Source organism: Hevea brasiliensis, chromosome 9, assembly GCF_030052815.1.
Source record: "Hevea brasiliensis isolate MT/VB/25A 57/8 chromosome 9, ASM3005281v1, whole genome shotgun sequence".
NCBI lineage: Eukaryota > Viridiplantae > Streptophyta > Magnoliopsida > Malpighiales > Euphorbiaceae > Hevea > Hevea brasiliensis.
The window spans coordinates 21,153,092-21,171,438 of record NC_079501.1 but is presented as its reverse complement, the minus strand read 5'-3'; the positions used below and the strand labels follow the sequence as shown (position 1 = coordinate 21,171,438).

General features: G+C 33.9%; 2 protein-coding genes and 1 pseudogene across 2 annotated transcripts; 1 reads left to right on the top strand and 2 right to left on the bottom strand.

The window, feature by feature from the left end:
* Positions 1–490: 490 nt before the first annotated feature.
* Positions 491–5,397, top strand: LOC110670910 (probable inactive ATP-dependent zinc metalloprotease FTSHI 3, chloroplastic; annotated as a pseudogene).
* A 5,511-nt stretch (positions 5,398–10,908) lies between these two features.
* Positions 10,909–13,554, bottom strand: LOC110670916 (proline dehydrogenase 2, mitochondrial). The gene is made up of 3 exons (XM_021833230.2): positions 12,939–13,554; positions 11,189–12,075; positions 10,909–11,112 (listed from the first exon to the last, which is right to left on the bottom strand). The coding sequence occupies exons 1-3, from the start codon at positions 13,503–13,505 to the stop codon at positions 11,073–11,075; spliced, it is 1,494 nt and encodes a 497-aa protein (XP_021688922.2). The 5' UTR covers positions 13,506–13,554; the 3' UTR covers positions 10,909–11,072.
* A 2,112-nt stretch (positions 13,555–15,666) lies between these two features.
* Positions 15,667–18,278, bottom strand: LOC110670922 (SEC1 family transport protein SLY1). Its single transcript, XM_058153396.1, has 2 exons — positions 18,005–18,278; positions 15,667–17,871 (listed from the first exon to the last, which is right to left on the bottom strand). The coding sequence occupies exons 1-2, from the start codon at positions 18,033–18,035 to the stop codon at positions 16,043–16,045; spliced, it is 1,860 nt and encodes a 619-aa protein (XP_058009379.1). The 5' UTR covers positions 18,036–18,278; the 3' UTR covers positions 15,667–16,042.
* Between the last annotated feature and the right edge of the window lie 69 nt (positions 18,279–18,347).

Here is an 18,347-nt window from a genome sequence, read left to right as displayed (position 1 = left end):
ATTCCATTTCCATGGACTTTTCTTTCTATAGTCTCCTTTCTTTTTCTTCTAGATGGAGAAGGGAAAAAGAAGCGTAGAAGGTGAAGATGAAGAGGAAAGTGCACAGAATTTTTTTTTTTTCAATTTTTTTATGTGAGATCTATTTATTAACACATTATATATTTTAATAATAAAAAATGATATATTAGCAAGAATGAAATAATATTATTTTTATGTTTTTTTTTCAGATAATTTGCATTAATTTAACAAACGATGATAATCATATATATATATATATATATCAAAATTAAAAAGATGCATAATCATACTTAAAAAAAAAAACCCACAAACATAAACCAAAATTGGTTTTATTGTCTCACATGTTTAGAATGAAATGTTTGTATTATATATAAGAGCTAAGAATTCTCCTTTGCTTGAACTAATTTTGGGTGGGGTTGGACCCTACTAATTTTCTTTAAAGATTTTGGTTTTCTAAAATATATATATATCAGACAATGATTTTAAATGATTGAAAGTTAGTTTTGGCCTTAATTAACAGAACTTCTTAACCTGCAACAGCATTTACCGAAAGGAATTCGAACGCTCATGAGAATCAGAAAAACCATCAATGGGTTAACGTGTGGAAACGTGATATAGGCCGTTAGATCTTCTTGTAAACCCAAGATCCCTCTTATCTTCCCTGCTTAGCAGTTAGCAGACCTACATGGGGTTCCCCAGTTTATCTCCCTTCCAACAATCTGATAAAACTAGGTAAGGTACCCACCTTTTATTTTTGTTTACAACTTGTCCAAGTTTTCTATAATTGATAGCTGAAACCCAAATGATAAACTCATTCCATTAATAGGAATTCTTAGATTTTATTGGTCGAAAGTGACTGGCTTACTGCTGCTGCTGTTGTTGTTCTGTAGAGAAATGGCGACTTTTCTGTTGTTTGTAATAATAGGTTATTACTTTGTAAAGAGAACTTAAGAGTTCATAGTGGAAAGGCCAATCCTTTGAGGAGATACATAAGTGATAGTTATAATTAGTTTTTATCAGCTCAGTGGGAATTTACACTATTAACAATTCCCAACCTTTTATGCTATCTAGGAATGAGTTTAGGCCACTTCATAATGGAAAAGTGAAGTCCCTTTGTCGGTTTTTGTGTTTCTTGTAAATCTCAACATGGGTCATCTTGTCATAATATTTTTAGGCCATTGGTGAGTAGAGACAGCGGAAATGACAAGTACATATGAGAAAAAGGGTTGCCTCTGGTTTGAAAAAGAGGTTTTCATTGAGATTGCGACCAAGATTGTAGTTGTTGACGATAAGATTGAAGAGAGTTTTAGTGAGGTCAATGTGAAATGATTTTGGATTGTTCTTGAGAAAGAACATAAAGAGATTGACCCTTTATTATTCAATTTCTCTTGCATTGGGGATGTGCTACTTGTTCTTGAGGTTAACTGCATTGCCATCTCCAAAGATTGTTCCATATTCGGATTTGGTAACAAGCCTTCAAAATGGTTCTGTTACAAAAGTTTTACTCAAAGAGAGATCTCTTTGTATATGCTAAAACACAAAATCACATGGCATTGAAAATACTCAAGATACAGAAGAAAAATCACCAGTAATAGATGTTTATGAGAATGCAGCTGCAAGAGGAGCTATTCTGACTTCTGAGTACTACTGGCAACAAATCAAAAGTAGATATATATAGGAAGTTTTCACGGCCTCAAGCTTCTACTCCTGAATGGCAGTTTTCTACTAGGAAAATAGACCATGATAAGAAATTTCTTCTTAGTTTGATGAGAGAAAAGGGTTGCATAGTTCAGCCGCCCAATCAGTTTTGATGTCAATGAGGAATACATTGATAACTATAATATCTCTCTGGATTCCTTTAACTCCTTTGACGTGGCTCCTGTTTCATCAACTTTCTGCTGCTAACAGCCCTACAAGAAAGTGGCAACCTAATAATCAGATGGTCACTTCTGATGATGTGGAGGGTGTTGATGCTGCTAAGGAAGAGCTTATGGAGGTAAATCACATCTTCTCTTCAAGTTATATTGGATAATAAACTATTTTATTGTTGAGACATTGCTGCATTAGTGGCTCAATGATGGAGTTGTTGAGAGTCAGATGTGACATATTATAAGCCTCACTGAAAATTTTATATGCTTATCAAAAGTTTGAAATCTTCATGCTTCAGAAAATAGCATTTAATATATTTTTGGGCTAATAATTATGTGAGAGACTACTTCTTGTTCTGTGGATGGAACCTTTGGCTAAAGCTGGAAGGTGCATCTATTTTTTCCTCTAGAAATCTCTTTCAGTCAAAACTAAAGAACTTATCTAATCCATTAGAAAATGAAAATACCAAAGGGCTATTTTTTTTAAAAAGATTATCAGCCTGATTTCATATAAAGTCATAGAGGCATGATAAGGCCTATGATCAAAATTGTAAAGTTTTATCAATATATATATACATATAAAGCAAACTTAAGCTTAAGATGCTTGGCAGGTTTTGAACATAATTCAAACTACTATGGTTTAAATTGCCAAACTTGTACAGACCCCTGATTTATGAAATGAAAATGTCCTTGGAAATACATCATATAAAAATATTTCCATAAATTAATTTCTTAACATAGATTTTTGAGCTGGTCTAAAGATTCAGAGGTTTGTATATGGAAGATACATTTTGATGGTTGGTGGAATCCATTGAGCGATTGACAGTTGGGTTTACACTCTCTCAGTTCCAGTTACCAAGTCTCAACTGTCAACAATGTGATGGGGAGTAAGGAATTAATTCTTCTGAGAATGCTCTGTAACCAAAGTGAAACATTCTCTGTTAATGAACATTTAATTAACGATTGTATATGTCGAAGGGTATTAATGCTTTTGTTTGGGTGTTGGGGATACATCAATTCTTCAAAAAATTGGAAAGAGTCAGCTAAGGAATTGGGCTGACATTCCTTGTTCCTCTCCTCCTTTTAATTGTGCTGGACATCTCCTGGATGCGATTGAAGAGGGAATATCTTTGCCTAGGAAATTTATCATAATTATTGTTATTGACTTTATCATATTCATTTGCATACTTAGGGGCGATTGCTTGGTGCAGTGACACAATTCTTGGCATTGCTACTAGAGACATGGTATTGAGAGCAGCCAGCTCCATGTACATGCTACACTGAAAGATAGCATTATTTCTAAACTCTTCATCCTAGGAATCTAGGAATCCACCTTGGTGGTTGGTAGGAGTGGGATAATAACTCGTTAATGACTTTTTCTATTTTCATTTCTAGCCTTCTAAATGGTTAATGAATTTCATTGATTGGGAATAAGGATGGATCTAATTTTATTTCTCTGCCATCAAATATTCCTAATTTGGATTTATTTGCTCTTTCAAGAACTTTTGGAATGCTAAATCTTATCTGAATTGGTGATATTGGATCATAATTTTATGCCCCTGCATCCCACAAAACAATTTTTAATTCACTTGAACTTTTTCCCATGTTATGCATCTGCATTTCTATACAAGGTACTGTCTACTTGGTCATCCTTTTGTATTGTTATATTTGTGGGAGCTTCTTGATCTGTTATAAAGCTGGTTGATAAAGAACAGTATATAGATTTTTGGGATCTCTGTCAATTGTATTGCTAAGATTGCCATTCAATATTTTGTTTAGTGTCTAAGACCAATTCACTATTTTGTTTGGTGTCTAGCAAGATTTCTGTTACTTCTGGTCAACATTCCAGTGTAACTTCACTGGTTCTTAAAAGTAATTTTCTTTCCTTACTGTTAACTAATTCAATTCATGTTGGTAGATAGTTTCATGCCTTCAAGGAGCTATAAACTACCAAAAACTAGGAGCAAAGTTACCTAGAGGTGTGTTGCTTGTTGGTCCCCTGGGAACAGGGAAAACATTGCTGGCCTGTGTGGTGGCCGGAGAAGCAGGAGTACCATTTTTCAGTGTTTCTGCCAGTGAATTTGTGGAGTTGTTTGTTGGAAGAGGAGCAGCTCGCATTGGAGATCTCTTTAATGCAGCAAGGAAATGTGCTCCATCAATTATATTTATTGATGAACTTGATGCAGTTGAAAACGGGGTAAAAGTTTCAATGATAAGCATGACCAAACACTGAAGCAGGCAATCTAATAATTCAACTTCACTGCATCGTTCAAATATAAAATGTTCTATATTTTGAGTGACTCCCAGATTTACTTGGTCTATTACATTAATTTTTAAAGGAGTTCATTCTACAGAATATTATATAGTTATCTGGCAATACACTATTGTTGAAATTATTGAGTTATAATTTGTACTTGAGAATGGAAGCCTTTTGAATCAGTTATGTTTTATCCTTGCGAAAAATGTTTAATCAGTTTTTTTAATATTTTCTGCTTCATTTTTTTTTAACGTGCTATGTTTTGTCACTGAAAATCTGGAAAAATCCTCTAGATTTTTGGATGACAATAAATTTCTTGTTCTCATCTGGCTTTTGAAATCTGTTTCCGCCTTTGCAGTTGCTGACAGAAATGGGTGGATTTGAGTATTGTTGTTGCAGCAGCTAATAGGCCAGAAGCATTGGATCCTGCCTTTTGTAGGCCTGGTCGATTCTCAAGAAAGGTACTTGTAGGAGAACTTGATGAAGAAGGAAGGAAAAATATCTTGGCCGTATAATTTAAGAGGAGTTCCCTTTGAAGAAGACATAGATCTCATCTGTGATCTAGTTGCTTCTCTGACCTCAGGTTTTGTAGGTGCTGATCTTGCAAACATCGTCAATGAAGCTGCTTTACTTGCTGCTCAAAGATGTGAGTTTTAACTAAAGTTTGTTAATTTGTTTTGTTTCCAAACTTCTGCCATTCTCACCATTGACAATGATAATTTAAAATTAATTTCGGGTCACTTTATGTACTGTCTTTTACTGAGTTCTTTTTGCATCATGTTCAGTGATTATCTTTCCCTCTTCTTTCCTTGATTTCATATTTTGAGCAAATTTACAAATAACACTTCTGGGTTTTACTGGTGGTGATACTGTGACAAGGGAAGATATAGTGGAAGCTCTTGAAAGAGCAAAGTTTGGGATCAATAATAGGCATCTGAAGCCCAATGCAATTAGCAAGGAGCTAGGGAAACTGTTCCTGAGGATACCATGTTTGCTGGGAAGGAATGACGCAGGACAAGATGGTTTGCAAGGGCATCTGGGTACCAAACTCTGAGCTGACCTAGTATGTTGGCTTTCTTCGTGCTTTCACTGTGATTCATGATTATTCTTTATGTCATTAGACTCATTTTCCACTTATCCCTTCCCTTTGTAATATCAATTTTGTGGGTTTATCGGCCATTATATTCTTCACATCCTTCTACAGTCCGAATGTTTGAAAAGTTTTTATTTCTATTGGTCAAACTTCCAGAGATATATTTAGTGCAACTACTGTGGGTGTGCTTTTTTTTTTATGTTGACACCATGCAGCAATTGGAATCTAAATATATGCTCAAAATAGGTTCAACTTTATCATGAAAGGCTATTGGCTCTGTTTCTTTTTCAATGTCTCCTATAAAAAGAATAATTAATCGAATTCATTCATAGGTTGAGAACTTCATTCTCGTTTTATGGATTAAGCAGTGATTAAAGTTAACGGGATCATGGAAAACTGTGATGGTGGCAGCTTGGGATCATTCAATTGCTTGATATGTTAGTTTTATTGATTGTGGTTCAAGTAATGCTGGAAACCTCTACTGTAGCTATGCCACTAATTATCTGCTGACAATGTACTTCACTAATAAATATTTCTCCTACCTTTATGTTCCAACACCAAAACCTGTGGAAGTATGGCTAATTGGTTATTGACTGCATTAATATTCTTACTTGTGGTGTGTGTGGTAATTTTTCTTTCTTTATGTAGGATTGCAGATTTAATTCTATGGAATTAGGCCTACTTAGTATTATCACAGATTGGATTACATTTTTGAAGAACTTTGTTTCTGTTTGATTCCTTTCCTCTGCGAATGAACAGTTTTTGGAGCATGAGAAATGCAGCTTGTCAGGCATTTGGGATCATGGATTATCTGGTGGGTTTGTTTTCTAATTTTTCCGTAATAATGCTGGTGAATTGCAATGCTGCTTCAACAGTCACTATAATATCAGAACCCTTGGTTATTGAGTCTTCAAATTGTGACTGGATTCACAGTCAATAACAGTCAGCAACCCCATTATTATTCGCCATCCATCCTTATTTGTGTACTCTGACTAATTTTCTTACTAGTGCTTCTTTCATATGCAGTGGTCTCATAGGAATCAAGAAAACTAGTTTCTTTGTTATTCACACTTTGAAGACTAGTATGTAGTAAAGGCAGCTAGCTAGTAGCTGGGCGATTATGGAAGCTGAATCAAGAAAAGCAGTACATGAAATGGAATCTTATATTTTGTTTTTGTATGCGGAAAGATGATATGAAATGGGTGGTTAGTTCTCTCATTGCTAGTCATTTTCCTTACTGGAAACACTATGCCCTTCTAGTCAGCTGTCACGAAAGAAAAGTGAAATTCCAAGCTCACTAAGTGCAATCGCCTCACCAAAGCAAAAAAAAAGAGTTTGTATATGGACAGTTTGCGTTTCTATTCTATTCCTAGTAGTAGAAATGGAAGAACTAACGCTCTCTCCCACTGCAGAATTGATAGCACATTTGAAGCATTCAAGGGAAACATTCAGCTTAAGAGAGTAACCTATTGAAGGCTACGCGAGAACTCTAGATTCTTCCAAAGTCACCCTAGGACGAAAACTGCAGCAGTTATAATCCTTGAGTGTCATTTGAATAAATATTTTTCAGTACTGGCCAATCTGCAATCTAGCTTGGAGAGATGCAATTGATAGCTGATAAACACTCAAATAAGTGAACTTTAATGTTTGGTAAGCTTAAAAAAATAAAGCTTAAAAAATATTTCTCCTGCATTTTGTATCAGCTCTATTTTTAGAACTATTTCTTATAAGCTGATAGCTGATTTGATTTTATTTTTTATTTTGATCATATTATCTTTTTTCATTTAATTCGAAAATTAATATAATTAATATTTTTATTTTTTTCATTTATAATTTTAACGTCTTAATTAACGCATTTCAACTTTATTAAAATATTTTTTTATTAATAATATAAAATATTTATTTATATCTAAAAACTTAAAATTAATTATAAATTTTTTCTTTATCAATAATAATAATTACTTAATTATTTTATCTATATTTTTAATGTTATTTAATTATTTTTAAAGAATTTAATTATTTTTTTATTTCAATAATATAATATAATAAATTTATAATTTTATATTTATTTCAAAAAATTATATGATATATGCGTTTATTAGTCATTTCACATATCAACAATAACAACTAAATATAATTTTATTAAACATTTTATATAAATCAACTACTAGCTATCAACTAACAGTAAAAACTATCAACTAACCGTTATTAGATTTATTCAACAGTTAATCCAAATAAGCCCTTAGCCTATATCCGATTGTTGGATCTCTTCCATCTTGTACTTATTTTCCTCCGTGACTGCTTCAATCAAGAATTGCATCTCCACCTTGATGAACACTTTTCAGTGATTATGCTCTACAATAAAATTTATCTAAATAAATGCTCTAAAATTAAAATTTCAAGAGTTGCAGAAACCGAAATGCGTAAATATGCTCCAACTTCACAAATTCTAAGTAAACAAAGGGAGGTTATATTGGTTGGCTTGAATGAGATTTGCTTGCTGGATAGAGATAGATCTGAATTACTAGTAACCACAACAAAACTTTCTGGCGATTTCTTATAAATAGCCATATATTAGCATGATATTACCAGAAGATAAAAATGGCTGACTTACAAAAATAACAAGTTAATACTACTAACTTTTAGAAACCTGGTATTGTTAGGGAACATAACCAATTGGATTTAGGTATCTGTTAAAAGAGATTAGAGCAGTATATATGCAGATTTGAAATAAATTTAAATTTAAAAAATAATATTCATATCGAGTTTAGATCAGATTTGGATTTTATGTATTGAATAGTTATTATTCAAATTTATTTATAAAAATAAATGATTAAATATAAAATATATTTTTATAATAATATTTTATAAATATATTATATTTTAAATAAATAAAATTTAAATTATTAATAAATATATTTATTATTAATTAAAATATATAAAATTAAAGAGTTTAAAAATTATTAAATAATAATAATAATAATTGAGTTTAGAATGAATTTAAACCCTTGGAGTGGTGCTAATTGAGTTTGGATAGAATTGTGGGACCATATCCACTTGTTTATCCAAAATACATCCAAATTGTAATGATCTTTGACAATAAGCAGGAAAACAAAAACATACGTGATGCAGACAGGATAATCCTATCTCATGTTCACGTTTATCTGTGGCATCTATTGGCTGGAATCATTGCCTGTGGACCAAACATTTGAAACCTGGGCACCTTAAATTCTTTTTATCTAAGCTTTGAAGTGTCAAATGATCTACAGTTACTTAAAATATGGTAATTATCAGGTTAGGTTCTAATCAAGAAGCTTACCTGAACAAAAAAGTTCCTCCGTTATCCATCAGTCAAACTCCAGCCACTGGCAATTGCTCTTCTTTCTACTGCACATGAAGTGAAAGGTATAAAACCAATTAACAGCATTATTGGCTTTATGTCTTAGCCGCAAACTTCTTCAGGAAATCCAACGTGGCAACCCATGTTTACTTTCCAACTTGAAAGCATGCCATGGTTGAATGATTTCCAACTAGTGCTTCTTTCATTTGCATTTGCATGATTTTAAATGAATCAAGAAAAAAACTAGTTTCTTTATTACCAGATTTTGACAATTTGGCATGTAGGGCGTTAGGCAGCTTAGCTAGCGGCTGGGTAATGACGGGAATGGAACCTTATATTTTGTTTTTATCGGTGGAAAGATGATAATGAAATGGGCGGTTAGTTCTCTCGTTGCTAGTCATTTTCCTGGCTGGAAATGCCACGCCTTTCCAGTCAGCTGCCGTAAAAGAAAACGGAATATCCCGGCTCCCATCTAGTTGGGATCCCACTTGGTGTGATTTTGACACCCACTAACTAGTGCACCTAAAGGTTCTTTGGATTCTCTTCCATGCAGAGATTTTTTTTTCAAAATCAATGGATAGAAATTCATTTCCAGGAAAATGCCTAGCTCCACAATGCAAAAAGGATTCAAGAAAGATTCTAAAATAATTGTATAATGACTAAGAGTATTCTATTCTAATTCAGTTCAAAATTTACTTAAAAATTAAAATTAAAATAAAATTTTAGTATGATCCTCATTTAATTTTTTATTGTTTCAGGTTCTCTAAGAACTGTGTATAACTCTAATAAAGACCAAATCTCAAAAGTTCAACTTAGCTGTAAAAGTCAAATAGGCCTACAAGTACAGTCCAAGTTAGAAAAATCAAAGCCCGATAAAAAAAAAGTCCTAAAGGCTATCCAAACTTGAGCAAGAATAAGAGCAGAGGCCGAAAAGGACATAAAGTAAAATAAGATTTTATAAAGTAAAAATTTTTAAAGTAGAATTTTTTATGATTTTTAAATATTTATAATTTTTTAATATTTAAAAAAAAAATTTTACGTATTTAAAGATCCTAAAGAAAAAATCACATTAACTCACTAATTTAGTGAGTTGAAAAATAAGAATTTTTAAGGTATTTTTAAAAATTTTTAAAAATTATATTTTAAAAAATCCTCTATTCTCTCAAATAAAAGTCTAAAATTTTTAAACCTCGAAAAACCAAAAATACTTCTTCCCAGACAAAGTTAAGTAACCCTACGCGTTGAAGAAGATATGACTTATTGAGGAAGAAACAGGTTGAGGAGAAGCGCCGCCGTCCCATCCTCCATAACCTAGCAAAATCAAGAGGAAAATATAATTTTTAAATAGAAAAAGAGAAGCCACGGAAGAATCAACACGGCCGAAGCCTACTGAAAATGGGGCCCAAAGTGCAGCAAGGAGAAGGATCTCAGAGCCGAGGTGGTGAATCAAAAACTGAACCCAAGGGACCAATAAGCGGTAGGCAAAACTCTTTCTACTGGCATTGAAGATCTGGATGTTGAGGGATGACACCGATAACGTCCCAAGAGATAGCATGCCACTAAAATCATCAAAAACTATCTTCCACTGTTTTTAATTTTAAACCCACATGTTCTGCAGAGAAGTTTGGTTTAGATTCTGATACTATTTCATGTGAACAGTGTCTGCCGAAAAATTCTAATTTCAAGAGTGTCCCTAACTCATAATAGGAGCAGACCACCTGTAAATAAAAATGAGTTTTACTAGAATAGGAAGTGTCAAAGTTATAATAAAAATTTCTTTAAGTGATGGTCATTTCACCACATGCTTCCCAGCAACTAAGCCAGGCTCGGTTGGCAACTATTTTATTTCCTAGTTGGTGCAATTTGAGATTGAATTGTAACCTGGAGTTATGGGCACTAGTGCCTAGATAAGAACAGGATGAGGAGCCACAGGGATCCATCCCTTTCATTTTGGATACAGATGAGCAACTCGTTTTATATATATCACGTTACGGGTTCAGCATTAATTAAAAAAGGTTTTTTTTTTTCTTTTATTGGGATAACTTTTCTAGAAATTTCTTGAAATCTTGTGACTGCACCACAGGAGGAAAACAAATTCGATCCTGCACATCTCATCATCTAAGCTTTATTAAATTTGAAGAGATTGTCGATGCAATTATATATATATATATTTTTAAATCAGATTTCACACATTTTAATTTGAAAATAATGTATTTAAATTTATTTAAAAGATTGAGTTATTTTACACATTAAGATGAATTTAGTGTTATAATCGAACTACTTCAATATTACGCTTTTATTTTATATTTTTTCAATGTGAAACTACACACAATTAAGATAATTATTTCATATTTCTATGAACTCAGAGTACTTTGAAACTAGGAAGTTCTTATTAACGAGAAACAAAGTTCAACCACACACAATTTATTATCGAACAATATTGCCAAATTTCAGGCCCTGGTCTTGCCCAAAGCCATGGACTTTGGTCACTTCACCTCAGAAGAGAACAGCTTTTAGCCTTCTGCACAACTCCTTCCTGCACATATGCAAAAATTATGTGATAACATCAATTTCATCTAGAGTCCTTGTTAAGGGAAGTTTGTTTTAGTTACCTGGTGAGTACTCTGTCGAGGCCCGAAGCGGATAATAGTCCCCTATTTTCTTCAGCCCTCCTCAGAAGGTATGGCATTACAATCTCAACGTGTCCAAATGGCAAATACTTGCTAACTTGAAAACCTGCATTTCTTAAACCGAAAGAAAGTGCTTCTGCCATTCCATATACCTGTGCAAACTCAAGCTTTTGATTCCCATTCCCAATTCCCAAATCCTGTGCTTTTTTTGCAGCCAGTGTCGCTGACTGAACATTATGGGTTGCAAGAATGACTCCATGCGAGCCATTAGTGATCGCCTCGAGCAGGAAAGAAGCACAGTCATTGTAGCAAGAATGTGTCTGCTGAATGTTATTATGAATGGGAGATTGATACCCTAGGGAAGAGGCTAATTTTCTTTCAGTTGACATATAAGCACCCCTCACCAGCTTGAATCCCATAGAAACTCTCATCTTGTCTGCAGCTTTAGTTGCTAGTAACAATCTCTCTTTTGCATCTTTCAAGTAGGCTTGAATTGTTCCATACACAATAGGTTTATCATCTTTGTTGTACTTAATTGCTGATGAATATGTCAAGTAATCTATGGCAGGTTGAACTGTCGAATGCTCTGCATCGATTACTAATGGAACATTGGCTTCCACACATGCTTGACATAGTTTCAATAGCCTTTGCTGCCCTAAGAGAAGATGTTTCTCCTCTTCTGGGGTTAATGGTTCTGGTTTTTTGACTGTGTGATATAAAGGGCTAGAATCAGAAAAAATTGGAAGTGTATTCTGTTTCCATGGAAGATTGAAAGAGGGGTGTTTTTGTTGCCACCTTAGTAAATCACTAACTCGTTCAAGCAAGTTGAGGGGGCAAATTGCTGTGATCTTGACAACCACTGAGCTCACCTAATGTTAACCAATAATAAATTAGTTCCATATATACACTGCCAAAATAAAACTTGCAAATTATAAAATAGACAAATTCATGTGCTCACTTTAAATTCCAACGATTTTTGTCCAGACAAACAAAAGTGGAAATCGTAACTCATGAATGCAAACTTGTCAATAAACTAGAAATTTCAGCATCATTCAATAGGGACTAATCGATTCACACCAAAAGAAAAAAAAAATTATATATATATATATATATATATATATATATATATATATATATATATATATATATATATATCACAAAATATTAATTAAAGATTATAGACCCCTCATATTTAAGAGTTACGCATAATTTTTCTGTCATTATATATAATATAAATATATATTATCAATTTAATAAATAATTAAATAATAAAAATATTTTTACGAGAAATATATTTTTAAAAAATTCTTTTATATAATAATTTTTTATGTATAAATTATTTCTTTCAAAAAAAAGTAGGTGAACTTAATATTATATTATATTATTCATCTGCAACCTTGCAGAGATTCAAGATTGGAATATGATCATGATTCATGACCAGGTGGGAACCGTATCGTACAGGTGCTGAAGGGTCCATAAGTATTTTTTATTGGCTTTATTGGCTTTGCTTACTTCACGGCTCATCTCTGCCATGGTATAGCAAACTAAGAATTTAGAAGAAATTTTCTTTTGGCTGAATTATTACTTAGATTACTTGTATGTGGAAAATTTTATCAGGAAAATTTAGTTGTAATTTATCCTTTTCTTTTTATTTGATTTTTCTAAAAAAGAAATTAACCTTTTTTTTAAGGAAAAAACAAAAATAAAGAAATTAAGTAGTGAATCTGCTCACAGTGGATGGAGGGAGAGACTTGGCAGCTTCAACGGTGCTGAGAAACCCATGAAAATTTCGATCACAGGCATCGTTATCACTTGCAAACTCCACGGCAAAATCAAGCATTCCTCTTAAACCAGACTCATTGAGTCTCTTCAAACAGTTGGCTGCTTCCACAGTATCCTCTCCAGCACAAAAATGTTTATAAAAACTATGCCTTATGGCCCTCAATATAAGATCACGTATACTATTATCCATACCCATGAGCCTAGAATTCATAACCCAGATGCTGAAATCAACCAGCGGCTCCATGGCAGCCATGTGAAGAATAAGAGAAGCATGCAAGAGTTTTTTAGTGGGCAAGGGGGCAAATAGTTTTTGGTGATCCTGGAGGTCGAGGATAGATGGTGGTGATTTTGGAAGGGTAGCTGTGGGTAGGGGTTTTTGAGTCAAGTTGAGGGAAGGGATGGCGGAGATGGGGGAGGAGGAGGCTGAGGAGGAGGTGGTGGAGGAGGAGGTGACGAGTGGTCTGGTGAAGAAGCGGAGGTTCTTGAGTAGTTTTGAAGAAAGGACTTTGGCCGCCATCCGTCTTTCGGAACCGGTTTTTTTTTTTGTTTTTTTTTTTTTTTTTAAGGACTTTGTAACGGTGAAATGGAATAATGGAGGATGCCCTTATAGTAGATAGTTTCTACAGGGCAAACTATTGAATGCACTGTACTCTTGCTCGTACTTTGCGAGTCTTATATTTATAAATGTAAAAAATAATTATTTTTTTGAGTAATAAATACATTAGTTCTTAATATTTATAATCGCTATAAACAAAATTTTTTAAAAAAATAAATAAATATATTAAAAAAATATAAATAATAGAGTTTATATAAGAAAGTATTACATGAGTTTATATATAAAAACTGTGTGCTTAATTATTATTCTTATTAATGAGATAATTGGGATGTGATTAATGTATATTTTAGGAAAAAGAAAATTTGCTAGAGCAAGTAATTAAAGCTGCTCTGAATTGCCATTGGAGATTTGCTGAGTTTTGGAAGCTCTAAAACTAAGATTAATTTAGTAAAAATTTTCCAACTTAAACTTTGATTACAATAATGTTAAGATTTTTAGTTTATATTACTGGACATCATATGCGCATGCTTAATTATTTAAGGAGTCACCCTGTTAATTACAAATTCTTAAATATGCCATTGTTATACATCAACCCTATGAAATGTCATCCATAAAAGTTAATATCATTTTTCACTGTATTAAATGCAAAACATTAGTATCTTTCCATTTTTATCTCTCAAAAATGATTTCCATAATAAATTAAATAATATTAATTTTCATTTTCCGCAAATAGAAATACATCCTGTGCTATATATGGATGTTTTTATGTAATCTCTTCTAAATATGTACAAAAAAAAAATTAATAATTTTATTTTTTTTATATTTTTATTTTCTTTCATTTTTTTCCCTGAGAGTCTGTACCAAAGCACATGGCGATATCTATTAGCGGCAAAATATAGACATCATTCAATAAAAGGCATGTCCAGTTTTTCATATTGTTTGGCAGGAAAATGGGTATGCCTAAAAACTTAATTAGGCCAACATTAACTACCCTATATTATTCAATGAAATATCAAGCGCGGTGCATTTGCCATTAGGTGCGAGGAACAGAATCAAAACAGCACAACAATGAAGTACAAGGAGAACTTCAATTAACAAAGGGTTAGATTTGAGATAACGTACACTGTAGAAGATGAAAAACCCAGCACTGTATCAAGTTCAAGCCCAAAACACACGAGGAAGGTCTGAAGCACTAAAGGAAAATTAAATAGGAATAAAAATCAAAGAATGCAAAAAATAATAGAAATCAGCAGTTTTTATAATTTTGTGGGAATGGGGAAAAAATAATTTCACATGAGCTTCAGTGTCATTTTGTCATCAGAGATATTCCTCCAACCCCCCACCCCCTCTAAAGAAAAAAAAACCTTTATTATTCTTATGCAATCTGAGAATTGGAAAATAATTAACAATTAATTATTAGTGTTATTAGAAACGTGCATTAATAAGATTAGGCCTAAGTTGGGTCATTATTTCTGCTAATCAAGCCCTGGGGTCAGCCCAGTGCTTATAACAGAACAACAATATTGGATTCGGAAAACTAAAAGATGGAGCATTTTTTTTCCGTTATCATATTCCAATTAGGCTAGTTTCGCCTTTGATGGCTTAATGAAATATCTGCCTCTGCTATAAAAATAATTAAAAAAAGCTAGTTTCTTTTCCCACGTTCAGAGGTTTTAAGTACCAAGAGGCGAAGACGTTAACCGTTTGTTCAGATCAGTATAACGAAGAGGAAAAGAAAAAACATAATTTCTTTTGAATCGTTTAGATACCTTACTAAAATAGAAGGAAAATACAATTTCTCTCATAATAAAATTATTTTATTAATATAAATTTATAATTTTATTATTATATAATTTTAAAGGTATATAACTAATTTTAACATAAATAGTATCATATTCTCTACTATTACCACTCTATTCCACTCCAAACAAACAACAAAAGAAAAATGTTTTGGGTTAATAAAAGAAAGTAAAAAAATATGATTTCTCTTCATCTCTACTCATTTCTTTCATCTATATGCTATCCAAACAAACAAAAGAAATATGAGAAATCACATTTCTTTTCTTTTTTATTCTCTCTATTTTCCTCAACTATGAAATATCACACATACACAAAAAAAAAAAAAAATCAAAATAACACTCATAAATTGATTGTGCATGAAAATACAGAAAATTTTCCTAATGCTATAGTAAAAACAAAAATTTCAGAACACAAGAAGCTAACAACAATTAAGATTACCTCCTCTGTGAGATGGAAGATAAAGGGTATTCCTCAGCTGCTTTAAAGACACAGTCGATGTATTATTTGAAAACCTGCAGCAACAAGATCAATAATACGTGCATTGCCCAACTTTTGCCCGTTTAATCCTAACTAACCAGCAGCAAAAGCTATTCTAAATCAGATAGTATAAGAACTCAAAGATGGTCAGTCTCCTCTTTGATGCATAAACTACAGGTGACAGGACAACCTGCTTTAAAGACCATATACAAAACTCTATATTAATGAGTTGAAGTAGGTGCACAAGTACTTTCCAATCCCATCTTCTGCCCCAAAAGTGTTAGCTGCTCAACAAACTCCACTCCAGTGAGAATTTCTGTTGTTCCATATATAATATGCTTGACAGGCTGCTGGCGCTGTGCAAGCTCTAGCAAGCTGCCGTACTCCACGTAATTACCACCACCAATCATGAAAACCATAGCTTCTTTAAATGGCCCTTTGAGATGGCTACTACCAGCCCCTGACTTGGGAGCACGAGGGTCAAACACAAGGTAAGAGTCAATTTCAGGATTAGGTTTCCCCTCCACCAAAGCTTCCACAGTCCTTGTTAATGCTAGCTGCCTATCACTAGATAATAAATTCTTCACACCAGCTGTCACCGCACTAATCGACTGTCCATAAAGCTTTTCGGCCCAATCAACAATATTACTTCGACTTGCAGAATTTGCTGATGCCAATGAAACATTCAAGGACTTGATTTTCTTCACATACTGGAATGCACAAGTATCAACCTCAGACTCCCTAAGAGCTGCTTCCACTGATTCGACTTCTGCCTGGTTAATGCTATCAGATGATATAAGGTAAATGATTGCAAATCTCAGCTTATCCATCTTGGTCCCTTTCCCTCTAAGCACTCCCAAAAGTTCATTTCGATCAATCCCACCTCTGACCATCATGTCATTCTCCTTTTTGGCATACGAATCAAGGGCCCTCTCCTTGATCTCACCCAATAACACAGTTGCAATGTTTGTGTGCTTATCAATCACCTGCTTCCGCTCTGTCAACTCAGGCAGTACGTTCACTGCATTCATCAAATGTTTTGTATTCCCAATCAGGTCTGTTCCATCAAATTCTGCCCCATCTGTTCCGCCAGTCCTCCTATTCACCTCATCAACATCCTTCTTGTACTTGTTCAATTGCGTCTCAATTTCCACTGCGACTTCAGGAAATTCCAGAGATCCATTTGCAACCCAGAAAGGGTCAGAACTATCCAACTCATATGACTTCATCCCTCCCTTTTCCTCCTGCACACTCAACCTATTCAGCTTCAACCCAAGCACATCATGAACCAGAGGGCGATACCTAAAATCATGCTGTATCCCAATTGCCAATTCAAAATTTCTATCAAATATACACAAAATTGGCCTCTGAAATGAGCTCATAAAACCCCCACCTTCCGAAAACAGATTGTTCTTTGACAATAAATGATCCCTCAACCTCTGATCCAATGCAGATGCCACCATCTCTGCAGGCCCTCCCCGTGGGCACCTGATAACGGGAACAACAGCGAGGGTTGCCAGCACGCAAAACAAACCACTAACAATCTTCTCAATTATCTCCTCAATCTCCCTATCCCCAGCAGATGGATCATTCAATTGAACATAGCTAGATTTCTGGGCTAGTGAAAACAAGTTATCCTCCAAAGTGACAAACTCCAAATACTGATCATGCACTTTGGAGATCCTATGTATAGATTCCGAATTCAGGGTCCCAGATGCAAGATCCTCAAGAAGTGGACGAGCGATTGAAGACGAAAAATTCAGGTGGAAGCTATCATAGAGCGAGCAAGATGCATCAGCAATAATTCTTTGAACGTTGATTTGACTGGGTTGAACAAAATACACAGCAGGGACATCATGAACAGGTTTTCGATCCTTGTCAACGAGGAAATAGAGGGTAACACCATGCTTGCGCAGATCCTTGACATGAATCAATGGGGATAAAATATTTTGACAAAATTTATCATAAATCAAAATCTTGTAGACCTCTTCATTGGCAGTACCAGTTGCATTTACAGGTTGATTCAGGTTTAGCATCCGAATTATGCATTCTGTACGCAAAATTAACAGATCAAAATAATAACAAAATATCAGTTCATTCTATTCGTACAAGAACAAGATGGGTGATTACGTACAAGAAATTTGAGAAATGAAACCAATTAATCTAGAGAAAAAAAAAATTACCGGTTTGTTTTTGACGCAGATTGAGAGCCATGACCGAGAAAACTTTGATTTTTGAAAATTGAGTAAAATTTTGTTCCCTAAACCAAGTATTTTCTTCAAAGCTCAGTGCAAGGCTTCAACGAATTTGATAGTTCTTTCCTTCAGTCGCAGTGGTGCTGTACTGCCATGGGGACTGGAGAGGAGAGATCTGGTGACAGAGGCGTAAAACACCACACCCACACACCCACCCACCGCTCGTCCTACCGCAATTTGGGCTCGTACAGTCCACAATCTCGGCCCATGAGGCCCCATTAAGAGTTTGGAAGGTTAAATATAAAGGATTTATCATCAAGCAATGGCAAAT

What these genes read in the sequence shown, in the direction of transcription:
- LOC110670916 (XM_021833230.2), bottom strand. Translation starts at nt 13,505, where the DNA reads ATGGCGGCCAAAGTCCTTTCTTCAAAACTACTCAAGAACCTCCGCTTC. An exon ending in AGTCTCTCCCTCCATCCACT is followed by an intron (nt 12,076 to 12,938) that starts GTGAGCAGATTC and finishes GGTTAACATTAG; the next exon opens with GTGAGCTCAGTGGTTGTCAA. An exon ending in CTCGACAGAGTACTCACCAG is followed by an intron (nt 11,113 to 11,188) that starts GTAACTAAAACA and finishes GCATATGTGCAG; the next exon opens with GAAGGAGTTGTGCAGAAGGC.
- LOC110670922 (XM_058153396.1), bottom strand. Translation starts at nt 18,035, where the DNA reads ATGGCTCTCAATCTGCGTCAAAAACAAACCG. An exon ending in TCTGCGTCAAAAACAAACCG is followed by an intron (nt 17,872 to 18,004) that starts GTAATTTTTTTT and finishes TTTTGCGTACAG; the next exon opens with AATGCATAATTCGGATGCTA.